Source organism: Helianthus annuus, chromosome 15 (assembly GCF_002127325.2).
Source record: "Helianthus annuus cultivar XRQ/B chromosome 15, HanXRQr2.0-SUNRISE, whole genome shotgun sequence".
NCBI classification, from domain to species: domain Eukaryota; kingdom Viridiplantae; phylum Streptophyta; class Magnoliopsida; order Asterales; family Asteraceae; genus Helianthus; species Helianthus annuus.
Genome location: NC_035447.2, coordinates 109,908,084 through 109,926,734, shown reverse-complemented (window position 1 = coordinate 109,926,734; position 18,651 = coordinate 109,908,084). Strand labels below are relative to the sequence as shown.

The following is an 18,651-nucleotide window of genomic DNA, read 5'->3' as shown; positions in this document are numbered from 1 at the left end:
ATGGTGGTGGGGGGATACAGTTAAAATAAACCGATGGGGGCAAACCCATTTTTTCAGATTCCAATAATTAACAATAAAGGCAATGACAACAGACCAAACACGGGAGTGGGCAGATCTTACTCAGATGCACTGATGGGGAAGGATAATGGTAAGCATAAAACTATTACCTTTCCAAATACCGAGTCCAAAACAATGAACGAATGGCATGGGGTATTGGTTATGGTTGAAGCAAAAACTTATAACATACTATGCAACATACTCGAAATTACTGGGAATCTTTCCAAGTTTCTCACTGGGCTCAGGTATATCGGAGGATTGAGGGTACTCTTGACTTTTGATCAAAAAACTCACTGCGAAGCCTTCTTAACTCATTACAAGGACAAACAATCAAAATGGTTCTCTATGATTAAACCATGGGATGGGGTGGAAAAGTTCGTAGACCGGATTGCTTGGCTTCGTATTGACGGGGTCCCTACACAAGCATGGGAGCGGGAAGTTTTTAATATGATCGCCAGCACCTTTGGTGCAGTTATCTCGCCTTCAAGGGTAGTAAATAAAGATTGTAATTTGGCTTACGAAATTGTTGGGATCCTTATGAACTCCAGGAAAAAGGTTGAAGAATACTTAACTATCAGCTAGCACGGGATTGAACACGGAGTCTGGATTTCGGAGGTCATGAGGGACTGGGTTCCTGATTTCTTGATTGGTAGCACTGGCGGCCCCATACAATATCAACAGACTGGATCGGAAGAACCTGACGAAGGTATTACAGTTCTGGTGGATACAACAGAAAAGCCCAACAATGGAGGTTTTACCGGAGAAGATGAGGAGACTCCTCAGACAGTCCAAAAGTCATGCATGGGAAACGATACGTGCATTGGGGAAAAAATAACAAGGCGGCGCAAACACCTCCCAATAAAGACATTTCAAATACTGTTCCTATTATTGATCCCACCCACTCTGCTTTCAATGCGAATGCTGCTGGTGGGGCCCCTCCAACAAATAAAGCCCCTAATAAATCTAAACAGACCGGTTTGGGATCTAGGAGCAACAGGCCCAATAACTTATCTCCGGGTAATGGATCCAGCCCAAGGAAACCAGCCACTAAAAGGCCCAGACATGAGCCCGTGTTACCTCCTACTCGTTTCTCTTATCCCCTTCCACCATACCCAAATTATCTCCGCACAATCCCAAATTATCCTCCCTCTTCGCCCCTTTTTACTTCTATAAACCCTCGAAGAAACACTGGGGATTCTGATGTCAATCCATCTAACAACCTCCCTCAATCTTCAGCTACCTTATTCCAGTCTCAAACAAATGAAGCTGCTCCCGTGGGTGAACATATGGTTGCCATATCCCCGTCTCTTACATCGAATACTGTTGAGAACCTTTCAAGTGATCCTGGAGAAACAAATGCCACTATCAAGGTGGGTAGCACAACAGGTATGCATGTCGAGAATTTCATGAATGTGATTGAGGAAATTGTTAGGGGAGAGGGTGAGAACACTGTGAATCAATGAATTATCTCACCATTAATATTAGGGGGGTGGGCAATGCCCAAAATGCTGCTTGGATTAAGAAAATTAAAAGAGAACATGGGATTTGCTTCATTGTAATCCAGGAAACTAAGTATGCAGATGGATCGAAAATAAATTTCAAAAGATTTTGGGGTAATTTTCCGTTAGATTCAGATTGGGTTAACTCGGAGGGAAGATTAAGGGGTATGGCATGTTTATGGGATCCAGGAATACTCAACTTGTTGGTATGCGGCACTATCAGGGGTATTGCCGAACAAGTAAATGTAATGAGCATCTATGCTCCGCAAGCTACCTCCTCCAAAAGAGCACTATGGGAACATGTTAAAGAACTAAAAGAGACACGGGGAGGTATACGGATCATACTTGGTGATTTCAACCAAGTCAGATCTGCTGATGTAAGAAAGAATTGCAATTTCGATCCAGCCCCCGCGGCGGACTTCAACTCATTCATTTACGAAGCAAATTTTGTGGAGTATCTCATGAATGGTTCAAAGTTCACTCGTTGGCTGGATGGTGGCAACAAGATGAGTAAACTGGATCGCATGTTAGTTTGTGACAGATTTTGGGGACTATGGCCGACGGCGTCTTTACGGACTCTTCCGAGGAATCTCTCGGACCATTGTCCGTTAATGCTCACTATCATATCAAACGATTTTGGACATATACCATTCAAATTTTTCAATACTTGGCTTACTAAACCAGGGCTAGATACTGTGGTTCGTTCTGCGGTTGCTTCTTGTAACTTTACAGGCCCTCCTGATGTATCACTTGCCGAGAAATTAAGGTGCATCAAAAGAGCAGTTAAAGAATGGAACAAAAAGACCAAAAAAGAAGAGAATGTATGCCTCAACAACGAGGAAGAAGAGATTAAGAGGTTGGACCTCTTCTGTGTGACTCGTGACCTGTCAGGAGGGAAAAAAGCAGATTATGTTGAGCATAAGAATAAAGTGAATATAATCAATGACACGCGGCTCAAAGAACTACATCAAAAATCACGGGTTAAATGGGCAGTTGAAGGAGACGAGAACTCAACATTCTTTCACGGTTTTATCAACAGCAGGGTGGCGAGGAGCAGGATGAATGGTTTATTTATTGATGGCAAGTGGTGCGTCGATCCCCCACGTATCAAGGATGAGGTTCGCAAGTTTTTCGAGAATAAATTCGTGGAGCCAACCCCCTCTAGACCGAATTTCACTTGTCATCACATCAAAAAACTCACAGACACGCAGAGTATGTCCTTAATCTCTCCCTTTTCTTTTAATGAGGTAAAAAAATGCAATTTGGGGCTGTGGTGGAGACAAGGCCCTTAGGCCGGATGGTCTCAACTTTACATTTCTTAGGCACTATTGGGATTTATTGGGGGAGGACTTTCATAATATTCTGGTTCGATTTTATGATACGGGCACATTATCAAAAGAATGCAGCTCCTCATTTATTACTCTTATTCCAAAGGTTAATGACCCGGAAAGCCTAAATGACTTCCGGCCAATTAACCTTATTGGATGCATCAGTAAAGTCATCTCGAAAGTCTTAGCGAACCGTCTAAGAATGGTCATTGGGTCGGTAATATCGGAAGAGCAATCGGCTTATCTGTCAGATAGAAATATTCTGGATGGGCCACTTATTAAAAATGAAATCATCTCTTGGATAAAATGTGCAAAGGCTAAAGCTTTCCTATTCAAGATTGACTTTGAAAAGGCATTTGACACGATTAGTTGGAGTTTCATTGTGTCCGTTTTTCGACAAATGAACTTCCCCGAAAAATGGATCCTTTGGGTTCACGGTATACTTGCATCATCCCGTTCCTCGGTCCTTGTGAATGGCTCCCCGACCAAGGAATTTCAATGCTTTAGACGGGTTAGGCAAGGCGACCCACTCTCACCCTTCATATTCATTCTCGCTATGGAAGCCCTCTCAAGTTTCATGACGAGTGCCATTTCGGCTAGCATCATTAAAGGGGTATCTCTTCCGAACAATGGCCCCATTGTGTCACATCTTATCTTTGCGGATGACGTGATGCTCTTGGGTGCTTGGGAGGAAGCAAACATCATCAACATAAGAAGACTAATGAGATGCTTTTTCCTAGTCTCGGGATTAAAAATAAACCTTCTCAAGTCATGTCTTTACGGGGTGGGAACCACCTCGGATGAATGCGATCATATGGCCAATTGGCTTGGGTGTAATTCTGGCTCCATTCCTTTTATGTATTTCGGTCTCAAGGTTGGTGGAAATATGAACAAATATAACACTTAGGCTCCGGTCATTGAAACTCGAAGTAAGGCTATCTCTTTGGAAGGCCAATACCTTATCGATTGGGGGTAGGACCACGCTAATCAAATCTGTTCTGTTCTGGATTCATTACCTCTGTACTACTTCTCGCTCTACCAAGCACCTCGGAATGTGTTGAATAAATTAGAAAAGATTAGAAGAAATTTCTTGTGGGGAGACACTGCTACAAGGAGCAAGATGCATTGGGTTCGTTGGGATCAAGTAACACGACCGATTATATGTGGGGGGCTTGGCTTGGGTACACTACATAATATGAATTACAGTGTTGTCAAAATGGGCGTGGAGATACAAAACAGAACCCAATCGGCTTTGGAGATTAATTATTAACTGTCTTCATTTCAACCCAAAGTTGGGAAATTTTCTCCCTTCAAAAAAAGGTTTATCGGGCGTTTGGAACAATATTATTAAGAAGGAAGCGACGCTACGAGAGAAAGACATACACCTTAATAATCTCTTTAAATGCAAGGTCGGGATCGGATCCGATGTCCTGTTTTGGACTGAGGCATGGGCTTCAAATACACCTCTTAAATCAAGATTTCCTACTCTCTACTTGTTGGAAAAGTTCAAAGGATGCAGTGTCCAAGATCGTCTCAAGCGCCGGGAAGACGACACAGCCAACATAATCAGTTGGTGCTGGATTCGAGATCCTTTCTCACAGCAGGAACGTGCACTATATGAGATCACAAACATTGTTTCACAGGTACCTCTAACACTGTCCAAAGACACATGGTCATGGTCCTCGGACTCTCAGGAGCATTCTCGGTAAAATCGGTTAAAAAACTTCTTTCTAGCTCGCTTCAACAGCACATTCCCAACAGTTTTGTATGGAATAATTGGGTTCCACGCAAAGTTAACATCTTCGGGTGGCGATTGGCTCTTGACAGGCTTCCTACCAGAGTTGCTCTTGCACATCGGAATATTAACATGGCATCTATCCGCTGCCCACTTTGCGGAGACAAAGATGAATCAACCTCTCATCTTTTTGCAGAATGCTTTGTTAGCTCGGTTGTGTGGGAGATGGTTTCCAGTTGGCTCAAAATCCCTCCTATATATGCTTTCACATCGGAAGATCTGCTTCGAGTCCACCAGAATATCACCGGTCCAGCTGCAATGAAGAAAATGGTCCAAGCTATCATCTTAACTTCATGCTGGAGCTTATGGAAACAACGCAACGATACTATCTTCTACGGTAATCGAGTGGATATCTCAAGAATCTTTGCTGAAATCAAATCCACAAGCTTTCTTTGGGTAAAAAATAGAGCAAAAATGTACTCGTTAGAATGGTCAGATTGGTGTAGCTTCAATGTTTTGTAATCTTTCTTTCATCTAGCTTCTTGCTAGCTTGTTTTGTTTTAACAAAATCAGCCGTTAAAAAAATTAATCATTTGGGGGAGAAACAAGAATAGCGGGAAAAATCTTTCACCCTACTCACAAAATAGTTCATTAAATTGGGTCATATTCCTATTATATATTGTTTTTTTGAGTTTAATATGCTAGCATTAACAAAAAACCTAATAATAATCAGACTAATGGTGGGTATGCACCCACAGTTGTATAGCTCGAATCGTTCTAATGTGTTTTTTCCTTACCACTGCAGAATTAAGCAGCTCCTCAAAGAAGGCGCGTGTAGAATGATCGCATATAAAACTGCTTTTTGGATGGCTGCAGCCTAGGAACACTATGTATAACAACCCTCCTAATTATTTTCGACACCCTAATATATTTTAAATGTCATTATATGACCTAAACCATACCCCGTATGCAAAAACCGGGCCCCGAATAAATTATATAATTAAAAATTAAATAAAAACAAAGTTTTAATATCGCTCGCGGGCCGCGTAGCCCTTGGCTACCTCTTACGCGGGCCACGACAGATAGGCCACCAGGCTTAACCCGGTGCCGCCACGTGTCGGGCTCGTGGCAAAGCTAGTTCGATGACTGGGCCAGGCTAGGGCCTACCCAGCCTAGTACGCGGGCCGCGAGAGAAGACGAAAGGTCGCTTATAAATAGAGGCCTTCAGTATTCAGTCGAACTTGCTCAATTTCTTTTTCTCTCTCAATATTTATGCATAATAGGCATAATCTCCGGGTATAATACCCCCTAAATAACAAAGTTATGCACCGTTGTAAGTATCATAACCCCGGTTACGTAATAGATACGCTGCCCGATTGATCCAGGGTTCTGTAACGGCTGTCGAGGTTCTGCCCGACGTAGTCGTTGGAATGTCGTCTCGGGGAGGGTATTACTAATGTAAATATTGGGTTATTATACTAACGTGTGTGCATTTCTGTATTTAATAGATAATTACCAGGAAACCCTAAAGGAAAACCTAAGACAACAATGTGAGTAATCTCCTTTTTGTTAACTGTTTTTACAAAACCTCACCTAAATTAAATTACATTAAACAGTTATTGAGTATTTGTATTCTACAATTATCGTCGGTATGTTGGGGGTTTGTATACAAAATTTGTTAGTACCTTGCGAGGAGTAACATGACCACAAGTCGGGTTGACAGTACCGTGGGTGGTAATTGAATAGATGGAAACAAATGTAATTGCGCAGCCGCCCTGAATACTGTACAATGGTTTTACTAAACTTGATTAAACTGAGATTCACTCACCAGTATTTCCCACTGACAAAATGTTTTTAAACGCGTTTCAGGTAACAAATTGTGAAAGCCAAATAGAAGCCAGCTGGACAGCACTGAAGGCTTGGAAAAGTGGCTATAAAGTTACCTAAAATAAAGAGATGTTTTTATTAAATAAAATAGGTGTATCCATATGAAAATGTGTGTTCTTAAAACTTGGGATTTTTCCCACATGTTTAACATTATGAAAATGTGGTATTTTACTCTGATAAAATATTTCCTAACTACGGGCCTGATGAAATTTCCGCTGCCAAAATGGATAAGCACCGATACCACCGAAACTACCCGCGGCCGCCTGTTCCCGGGTTTGTAAGGGGACGGGGGTTGCGACAGAAGGTGGTATCAGAGCTAAGCCACTGATTCAGCCACAGAAGTGTTCTGCTGACACCAAGACATTATTCAATATGTTAGGAAATAAATTATGGAACTACGTGCATATTTGTATTTTATTGTTGTGTGTTATTTGACTATTTGTTAGTTTACACTATGAGCGACCAAGGACCTTCCGACGCGTATCGTCAGTTGTCCAGCTCGCCTAGGAGCAAAGGCACCTCTTCACAGCCTGCCCTCTCAGGGTATTCAGCTGATAATGAAAACGGGATATTCGTGTTTAAGGCTCAGTCTGAAGAGCCATTCCCTCCTAAAAAGAGAGGATGGTTCAGTAGGGGAGCGCATGAACATAGGAAAAGAATGAAAAAGTTGCAACAACAGTGAGCCCTAGCAGCCGCTAAAAGAGAGACAGATGCCGATACACAGGATATGCTTAATAGAAGTTTAGCCAATTTCCATATCCTAGCAACCACAGCCGCCGACCCTAACCTGGAACAACTGATAGCACCCCAAGCACTACCACTGTTCCCTAACCAGCCAATGGAAATAGAAAACAACCCAGAAAATCAAGTCGAAATGCATGATTTCAACCCAGAGGAAATCCCTAGGGTACCAGCACCTAATCCCTTAGACCCAAACTACGACTCATGGTTAGATGACAATAGGGATTACCAGTAACGATACCCAATACCCGAAGATGAACCCATGCCGAATCTAGCAGCCTACCCCGGTTTGAACCCTCTAGATCCTTTCTATGATAGTGATGAATACATTAGGGAAATCTTAGAGAATCCATACCCGTACTAGGAACCCATGCCCCAGTTCCCAAACCCAGTCCCAGCACCTGCACCCCCAATGAGTGCAGAAAATGTGCAAGAGCTCCGAACTTTCGGAGAAGACATTTTAGAAAGTAGCGAGAGGGGATGAGGCACGACTCGTCTGGAAGTACGACGAGCGCAATATGGAGTTCTGGATGAACCCATATCAGTGAAGGTGATGGTAGAGATAGTAATAATAATAATATAATAATATATAATATGTGTGTATGTTGAAAAAAAAAATTAAATCATAGCTATGGATGCCTACTAGTAGTGTAATTTCAATTTCAGTCGTATTGTAATTTTAATTTCCAGTATCGGTTTGTATTAGATGCATATTATATTATAAGAAAGAGTAAGTCGCGATGTTCGACGTTTTTTTGATCAACACGCATGTTGTGTGATTGGTTATATTAAATATTATTTTGTGATATTAATATGTGGTAAATGTTTAAAATTCAGATGGACAACGAAGTGAAGCAGGAAAACCAGAATGATAATAACCAGAATGACAATAACCCAAATAACCTGAACAACAATAACAATGGAAATCAAGTGGATAATAGTGCCATCCAACACATAGTGGCACAAGGAATCATAGATGCAATGTCATTTATTATTCAAACTGTTAAGGAAGCTGATAATAAAAGTAACAAGGGCAGTAAGCAACCAACTGAACCAGATCACAGCGTAAACAATGGACCCGTACTTCAAGTGCCCATTCCCAAAAGAAGAAGAACCATGTCTTATGGTTGTTCTTACAAGGAATTCTGGTCCTGCAAACCAATAGAATTCTCGGGCAATGAAGGACCCATTGCAACTCTACGCTGGATAGAAAAGACTGAGGCTGTCTTAAAAATAAGCAAATGTGCGGAAGAGGATAATCTGTTTAAGAATTCGGCCTTAGAATAGTGGAACACTATCCTCCAGTCTAGGGGAAGTGACAGGGTTTACAATATGCAATGGGAGGAATTTAAGAATATGGTGGAAAGGAAATTCTGCCCTCCCAATGAAAAAGAACAGATAGCAAATAAGTTCTTAAACCTTAGGATGACTGGAGTAGGTAGTAAGGGGTACACTACATTATTCTTTGAATATGCTAGAATAGTGCCAACCCTTGCATCACCTGAACCAGTATTAATCTCCCGTTACATCTGGGGATTAATTGGGGAGATTAGGCATGTAGTAAATGCAGCTAGACCCAAACCATAGAGGAAGCTGTAGAACTAGCAAATACCTTGACTGATGAGTTAGTGCGTACACGATAAGAACACCAGAGAAGGAACCTAGCTCAAAGGCTTACCCAAGAATTTCGTTATGGAAATTCCAATCGTGGGAAAAATGTAGGTTCTACCTCTGCACCCTACTGCAAGGCTTGCAAGAAAAAGCATTCGGGAAAATGCTCCACTTACTACAATTTCTGCAAAATACCAGGACACAAGGAAGAAGATTGCAGGAGGAAACCTAATAATGGGATGTGCTTCAACTATGGAGAAAAAGGCCACATCAAGCCGAACTCTCCGAAACTAGTTCCAGCCATGGACAATAAGACTACCAAAAATGCTAGAGCATTTGTTCTGACGGCAGATGAAGCCACGATGATTCCGGACGTGATAGCCAGTACGTTTTTAGTTAATGATGTTCTTACTAAAGTATTATTTGACTCTGGTGCGAACCAAAGTTTTATTAATACTTCATTTTGCAAACTTCTCAATCAACCATTAACTAAACTCCCACAAGAATGTCTAGTAGAGACAGCAAATGGAGAAACCATTAAGATTTCTGAAATCTTGCAGGGAGCAAGAATAGTATTTTTAAACAAAAGTTTATTGCAAACCTTTATCCAATGAATCTGGCAGGATTTGATATTGTATTAGGAATGGATTGGTTAATAGCCAATAAAGCCAGTATTTTATGTGATCAAAAGTCGATTCAAGTAAATTCACCAAGGGGTGAAAAGATCACAATTAAAGGAGATAAACCATCTAGATCCACGAAATTCATCTCTGTGATGAAAACAACAAGTTATATAAGAAAAGGGTCTTTAGTGTATTTGATTTCCATAATCACTAACACTAAAGGAAAAGAACTGAAAGATACTCCAGTAGTATCTCAGTTTTCAGATGTATTTCCAGAAGAATTACCTGGACTACCTCCATACAGGGAAGTTGAATTCAGAATCCATCTGCTACCAGGGACAGCACCAATTGCCAAAACACCTTACCGTTTGGCACCCGCAGAAATGCAGGAACTGAAGAAACAATTGGACGAATTATTGGAGAAAGGATTCATACAGCCAAGTTTATCACCATGGGGAGCACTAATCTTATTCGTTAAAAAGAAAGACGGATCTATGCGTATGTGCATTGATTACCGTGAATTGAACAAGATCACGATTAAAAATCGGTATCCATTACCAAGGATTGATGATCTGTTCGATCAATTGCAAGGAGCTCGATTTTTCCCTAAAATCGATTTACGGTCAGGATATCATCAATTAAAGGTATAGGAAGAGGACATTCTTAAGACCGCTTTTAGAACAACGTATGGCCATTATGAATTTACTGTCATGCCATTTGGTTTAACCAATGCCCCAGCCGCATTTATGGACATGATGAACCGAATATGTAAGCCATATTTGGATAAATTCATAATTGTCTTTATAGATGATATTCTCATTTACTCTAAGAGTAAAGAAGAACATGCAAAGCATTTGCATGCATTTCTAAGTTTATTAAGGAAAGAAAAGCTTTATGCAAAGTTTTCAAAGTGCGAGTTTTAGTTAGAACAGGTACAGTTTCTTGGACATTTAGACAATCATGAAGGAATTCATGTGGATCCCACCAAGATCGAGGCAATTACCAAATGGAAAACCCCTATGTCACCAACCGTGGTTAGAAGTTTCTTAGGATTGGCCGGTTACTATAGAAGATCTATTCAAGATTTTTCTAGAATAGCCATTCCCTTAACTAAGCTAACCTGTAAATCTGTTAAGTTTGAATGGGGACCAAAACAAGAAGAAGCCTTTAGAATTCTTAAGCAAAGACTAACCAAAGCACCCATACTAGCGTTACCAGAAAGAACTGAAGACTTTGTAGTCTATTGTGACGCTTCTAAATTAGGTTATGGATGTGTGTTGATGCAAAGTCAAAAGGTTATAGCTTATGCATCTAGGCAACTTAAGAATCACGAAGAGAATTATTCAACCCATGATCTAGAATTAGGAGCCATAATTTTTGCCCTTAAGATTTGGAGACATTACCTTTACGGTAGTAAGTTTACCATTTTCACCAATCATAAGAGTTTAAGGTATGTCTTCGGGCAAAAAGAGTTGAATATGAGGCAGAGACGCTGGATGGAATTACTTAGTGACTATGATTGTAATATCCAGTATTATGCAGGAAAGGCTAATGTAGTAGCGGATGCTTTAAGTAGAAAGTATCATGAAAAGCCAAAAAGAGTATGTTCTCTTAAATTAAATCTACAAGTAGATTTAAATGATCAGATTAGAGAAGCACAAGAATCAGTAATCAAAAATGATACTGAAAAATTAAAAGGAATGATTAAGGAATTAGAACAAGGAACCAATGGAATTTGGAGATTCCATAAGAAAAGAATGTGGATACCCAAATTAGGAAACCTACGCCACCATATATTAGAAGAAGCCCATAAGTCTAAGTATACAATGCATCTTGGAAGTGATAAAATGTATCAGGACTTAAGAAAGAATTTTTGGTGGATAGGAATGAAAAAGGATAAAGAAGCTTATGTTTCCCAATGTTTAACTTATTCACAAGTCAAAGCCGAACACCAGAAACCCTCAGGTTTATTGCAGCAGTAAGAAATGCCAGTTTGGAAATGGGAATTGATAACAATGGATTTTGTTACCAAAATACCCAAAACAAGAAAAGGTAATGATACAATCTGGGTGATTGTAGACAGGCTAACTAAGTCAGCTCATTTCCTATCAATGAAGGTAACTTTCAGTATGGAACAGTTAGCCAAGTTATATGTAAATTGTAGGATCGATCGACTGATCTGATTGTGTCGTTCAGAGGAGTTTTACTCTGTTTCAGGTGCGGAAAACAAGAAACAGAGTTAGGAACAGCTAAGTCTTCACTTTTAACACTGATTGTATTAATTTGAACGCAAATACACTCAGTCTTCACACCGACAGCACTTCGGTATGGAATACAAGGCAATGACTACTGATTTCGCTCTAAAACACCCTGTATATATGGTTCTGATTTCGCCCAGAATGACACAGACACATTAGGAGCGAAATCAGCATAATGTGATTTTGTCCGAAATCAGCAAACTGACATTTGGAGCGAAATCATCCTCCAGGAGCGAAATCAGCTTCTTACAACCTAAACTTACCTATTTTCTCGTAACACGAGCCCTAATCTATACAATGAAATCTAAGACTCGATACAAGACGAAGTCGACAGATGCATGCACTAACAGACTCCCCCTCAGATGTTGACGAGTCTGACCGTGTCGAGTCTTGACAAAACTTCAGTCTTGATCAGCCTCTGGGCTTCACTCTCTCTTTTCTTTCACCAACAAACTCCCCTTAACAATGTTCTGGCATTCCTTTAGTTCTTCAGCATCATCTGCTTCAGGATCATTGTCTGGCTTTCACACTTTGTCCATGATTGCTATCCTGGCTCAAGCTTTTTCTATAGAATCACAACCTGGCACATGCTCTATCCACAGAGTCCTCAGGTGTCAAAACCTTGCTCTCATAAGCTTCTCAGAATTGAATAACCTGGCTCTTTAGACATACAGCTTTGATTTCAGGATCGAAACTTGGCTCTAGTCCTGCTCAGGATTGGTAAACTAGCTTATACTTATCCTGCAAAAACTCTATCTCACAGTAAGTTTCTCATGATTTAACTATAGAGATATGCACCAATACCAACTCTCCCTCAGATCAAACAAAGATTTTTGATGAACCAATTGACAGATTAAATTTTGAAAACATTTAGTTACAAAATATATGCTCTCCCTCAAATTTTGCTCATCATGTTTATCCCTCGAAATTTTGAAAATCAGCTTTTCAATATCAGTTGTCGAAAATCTTTTTGAAGTTTTCAAAAAAAAATTTATGCTAAAACACCTTGAAAATCTTTTTGGATTTTTTAAACTAAGAAAAATAAAATACAGAAAAGAAATATTTACAGACAATATTTTTGTGAGTTTGTGTAGGAGGATCATATCAGTTTATGAGACTAGTCACCAACACCGTTAAGCTTGATTACATTTTAAGCTCTAAACAATTCACCTAGATTGTCAGTATATTTGTCCACTTAAATTTTCACACAAAGCTCAATTGCTTCGAGATACGAGATTAATGTCTTAGATACTTAAACTTATTTGTGTGTCCCACTACTTGAATATACTCCCGTATCCAGATCCCAATATTCAGTCTTACAGGTGAGTATACCACAGATGATATCTGTTCAGGGGTTAATTGTGAGGGCCGTGAGAGCTCAGGTCGATACTTCCGTATACGCAAAGAGATGACGGTTTCGACTTTTGGTGTGTCCCCTTTAGAGGATCTTTTGTTACAACAGCAATGACTATCAATTTTATTGTTTAATTAGATTGCTGAGGGCGAGCTTATATTTCAAAGCATTTGTAGAAAGCATTATCCGGGGACTAGGTCAGTATTTCCATACAGCAGAAGTCCCGGGATAATACCCCAGATATCACTGAGCATAAAGACCTAGTATCTCAAAATAAGGGACCTTTCAAACAAGATTTCAGGGGTTACCTATATATCCAAGAAGTTGTTACCCACAGAATAAGCTTCATTCAAACTTGCTTAGGTTTATATCTCGTCACAATTTACTAAATGTGCAAAAATCTACTGACACATCCACAGTAAGATTGTTTATCACATTTTATTTTTCCATATCTTTAGCATGTTGTGACAGTCCACTGATGTACTGTCATTTCCTCTTTTTATAACAAAACTCAATTTTGTTTTATCATGTTTTTGGCTTTTTCAAAAAAAAAAAAATTAATGTTTTTGGATTTTCTGAAAATTTCAACTCCCCCTAAAATGCAAACACATTAAAGAAAAATTGAAAACACGACTATACTCTTGACCCACTTGAAACATAAAACAATACAGTAAGTTGACAACCAATCTTGAATCGCATCAATTCGCCATTTACTTAGGCATAAACAATCAGAACTCCCCCTTTCAACAAACTATTTTCTCATTTAGATTTTAAAACACTTAAGTTTGTTTTAATCAAAATGATTTTTCCGGAAAATAAGTTTGTTTTTACCACTTGAGAATCATCATTAAATTTAGGGATATAGTTCATCATCTTGTTTATCAAACACTTGTTAGTAAATTGTAGGTCCCCCGGAGGTCGAGTGTCACACCCAACCAATGGCGGAAACATCGGGATGAGACGAAGTGTGAAGATTGCTAGAGACATCATAACGCTATTTGTGACAATATTTAGAAAATCCAAATTTCATTTCATTTCATAACTTCAAATAGTCAACATTACAAGAAATTCAAATACAACAAGTTTAACGAAACAACATGATAACATAACAAAATTTGATACAACATATTAAACCCTAACATCTATATGTGTATCTAGGCATCAACGCTATTTCTTTTCTTAGCATCGTCCTCATCAACCTGTAACATGTTTAAAATAATTCAATGCAAAAGCAAAGGCGAGTATACAAGTTTGGTACATACATAGCATAAGATAAAAATGTGAACAATTCCTCATAGCAAGCATGCGATTCAAGATAAACATTAAATATGGCATGTGTATAACATATCAAACCAAGAAAACGCAACTTGCTCATGACATAACCAAAGTTTCAGTAGAGGCGGGTCGTTAATCCTATAGCGCTACATATGTCAAGGTTTGGCTCGTACGAAGTTAATGATAAGTTCAACACATAAGAATCACCCAAATTTAAAGTATCAAGCCATCACATATACAAGCATTGTTATAGGAATGTTCGTGTGTTTAGACAAAAGTTCATGTGTAAGTTTCAATAGGTAAACATGTTACACCCCAAAAGTGGTAAAAGTAAAAGGGGAAAAGTACGAGTATACTCACAAAGTTTGCATATGTTTTCCGATTATCCAATTGTTGACGAGTTGATGAGGTTAGAAGGTTGAATGTGTAGGGTTAAAGTTCATGTATGCTTAGAGTCGAGATTCGGTATTTAAAAACAACATAAAAGTAAGATATGAGAATAGCATGTGAAAGTAATCATCCTTAACCCATAACACTTGTATGACACTTGGTAACCACAAGGGTTATGATAATATTTTCATGAGTTGAACACCCGTAAGAATCACAACAAGGTTTAGGTCTTAGGTGATGTTCTACTACTTTAACATATAAACATGAGTTCAATATTAAAGGTTCGAATGAGTGTATATATATATCTAGGTTAAGTACTACATATTATTTAGTCCAATAATTCAAGTAGGAGGTAGAAGATTAGAATCTTCATTTAGGCACCTCGTGTTATCATAGATGTCATGTATGGGGTAGGAAGGACATGCTTCCATTTAGGAACCCCTTGAATGTTCACCACTTCACTTGGTGTAACAACAACCAAGGAGGGTCACGAACTAGGATTTGCACAATAACATAAACAACCTAACTATTGAGAAATCATCAAATCATGTGAGGATTGTATGTAGGACAACCCAAGTTGTTCCATAATCACTCATGTATCAAAGGCTATGTTTGACATGATTTGTGGGTTGAAACCCTAAACAAAACACCAAGTTTATGAGGTTTAATCCTCTGATTTTAAATGTCTCAACCTTGTTTTTAAGCTTAACCAACCATGGGATAAGTTGTAAGCATTAGGACATAGGTATGAGATGTGTTGAACACAAGTTACATAGGTTTAAACAAGTTTTTGATGAACATAAAAACAAACAGAAAGTTTATGGACGATTTCGGGGCATTTCCAGGTCTGATTTCTCCAAGGAGAAGTCTAGGAATCGAACCCCATGATTATACAAGCAAGTAGGAAAAAGAATCGAGTGAATCGGATAAGAATTGAGTGAGTTATGCTCATTTTCGTGAAGGGGTGTCAATCTACTCGAACCCTTGCTTTCAGCTACGGTTTGGTGGATGTTTTGTGAGTTTTTAGGGTTGCAAAAGTGGTAGGGAGGCTGGTTATAAGTGGTATTTATAGGGGGAAGGATTAGTGTTTCAATGGGTTGGGCTTTGGAAGTGTTTAGAAGGGGTTACACCTTGAAACTAGCCCACAAAACCCAACTATATGGGGCTGAATTTTGCTGAATTGGGCTGCCATATTTCTTTATTTTTTTTATTTTTTTAAAACATTATAATGAGTAATTTTGTTAATTAAGTTGTGTAATAATATGCAACAATGTTTCCCCTAACTTGTAACAAGGTGAAATATGAAATAAAACATGATTTAACTAGGTAAAAAGTGTAATGTACAAGTTTTATTTACGAAGCAAGTTCCGTATTTTATAACGATTACGATGAAAGAATGGTTATAAGAACACAAGATTTCCAAAGATAGAATTTCACGTAGGGTTTCTAAATGTAGGATGTTTGAAAACGTAGGGCGTTACATCGAGGTTAAACCTTATCCTTGTTATGTTTAACACACTAGCAAGTGCGGAATCCAAGCTAGAATGCAAACCGGTAGTTTATATGAGAACACAAGCTACAAAGAGAAAGGTAGACACACGAGATATCAAAGTTTTCTCTTGTATTTCAGTGGACACGGTTACAGCCCTTGACCAAACTGAAAATACTCTCTACAAGACTTGGTTCACTCACATACAACTCTATCGGATGTCTAACTGATGTCCAACTGTGAAGTGAACCATTACATGGGTATATATACCCATAACAGATTGATATGTCGAAGGATCAGAATGCCTGGTCGAAAGATCATCTATCAACCAGAAACCCACCGAAGGATCAACATATACCTCGAAGGATGGTATATCCTTCGAGGTCCATTTGTATCCATCGAAGGTTATCCTTCGAGGTCATCGAAGGATATAAACAATCCTTCGATGACATCCTTCGACACAACATATGTTACAACCTAAGTGTTGACTATTTGGCCAAGTCAAACCAGGAGGATGGTTGACTTGGTCAAACTTACATTCAAACACATATACAAACCAACAAAAGACGTAAACAAGACTAACAAAGACATCGTTTTATATCATTACAAAATACAGACAAAGTACAGACACAAGTGCACCAACAAACTCCCCCTTGGCTGTAGCTTTGTCTCGATCTTCGTGTCTTTAAGTCTCGGACGTCCTTTCAACTGTCAAGTGATGCGATGACCATGCACTTCCCGCATTAACCAGTAGATTGAAGCAGTACAAGGCCATCTTCTGAAACTTCATTGCTTGTTCACGATCTCTAACCAGGTAGTTGATCTCGTGATCCTTAAGAATAATAATATCCGACCTGGACATGTTAGTAATCCACATCGGATCTATTATTCGAAAGTTCTCTTGACTATCTCGGAATAAGATCACGGCTTCTCCAGTATCCGCGTCATAAACCCAGCAACGAAAATTCCCCAGAAAATCCGTCTTCATTTTCAACAAAGGTATCTTCTTCATCAACTTTGGAGGATCATAAACCAGTCGATAACGAGCAGTGTTTGTATCTGGATCAAGTGTAAATATGATCTGCTCGTATCGAGGAAACTGCGGCTTGTATAGCGGGTCCTTCCATCCCCTTCTTCTTTCCAACCTGATTTTCTTTGCAAACAGATCCACCATCTTGTCTTCGACTCGACTAATAACATTAAGTTGAGCCAAAACTGCAACATCATAGTAAAGAAGTGACAGAATGCTGAGAAGAGACCTGAAGTACTGAAGACCGCATTCTCGTTTCACGACCATGCAGTGAAGCTCCTTAATGAACATCCAACTAATAATACGACCTCGAGCCTGATTCTTTTCCAGACTCATGTAATTGACCTGATCCAACGGAGCGAGCGGAGGAGGATTCCTAGCTAGGAAATCCGCTCGCCATTCGTTCACTGTCTTCTCACGGTTTTCTTGAGCTGTAGGAGAATCTGTAGAAAGATTGGCAAATTCTGCTGTCTTTTCTGCCACATACTCATCATCAAGAGCATTAAACTCCTCATTATCTTGCCCAACATAGACAGGACGTTCCGGATCCGAACCGATGAAGATTTCATCAATTGTAGAGAAATCGGTTTGGTCCGGAACCAACGGAGTAGCATCGATCATGTTCACATCAACTTCATCCAATTCCTTCAGAGCCAGTACCCGTTCATCAGACATTTCGGTAACATGTTCTCCCTCTTCTAACAGTTCACCCGTGACTGGATGATACTGATGAACCGCTGAGGATTCAGGGAGATCTGCAAACGCTTCTGGTTCCAGACTAACATGCTCAAGCCCTGTCGAAGTTTCTAGCGTTTCTGTCTGCTCAGAAGGACCAGTAGTAGCTGTTGGAGGAGCAGTAGGAGCAGCTTGAGATGTATCAGACCCACCTGCAACACCGGATGCAGTTGCACCGGAACCTGAGGCAGCTGGTTGATCAGGATTTGCTGCATCATCGTCTTTGTCATCGCCACGCTTTGAGGGAACGATGTCTAATGCTTTGCACCTTTCATTCCACAGCGTACCTACTTTGTGTTCCAACTTCTTGAAATTTGCTTGAACAGGCTTGAAGCCTTCTATTAATCGATCATCGCGATTTTTATAGCGCTCTGACAGCTCTTCATGCTTCTGCCTTAACGCTTTTGCCTCATTCTCTAACACAGTACTATGCCCTTTCATTATTTCGACCTCCCTATCACGAGCCCTGTTCGCTTCTTTCAGCCTTTCAATCTCTAGGGCCTGTTCCTTTATCTTGAGATTCTGAGCATTAACAATTGAGACTAGCGTGTTGTGTGCCACCACATCCTGTGTTCGCTGCACACGATACTCTTCAATCGTTCTAGTATGCCGACCGACTATGGAACCCAATTCACTGAC

General features: G+C 39.7%; 2 protein-coding genes across 2 annotated transcripts; both read left to right on the top strand.

Moving 5' to 3' along the window:
* The first annotated feature begins 1,516 nt into the window (after positions 1-1,516).
* On the top strand, positions 1,517-2,848 carry LOC110914035. Its single transcript, XM_022158849.1, has one exon. The coding sequence runs from the start codon at positions 1,517-1,519 to the stop codon at positions 2,846-2,848; it is 1,332 nt and encodes a 443-aa protein (XP_022014541.1).
* Positions 2,849-4,553: 1,705 nt separating this feature from the next.
* On the top strand, positions 4,554-5,141 carry LOC118487510. Its single transcript, XM_035984411.1, has one exon. The coding sequence runs from the start codon at positions 4,554-4,556 to the stop codon at positions 5,139-5,141; it is 588 nt and encodes a 195-aa protein (XP_035840304.1).
* Positions 5,142-18,651: the final 13,510 nt, after the last annotated feature.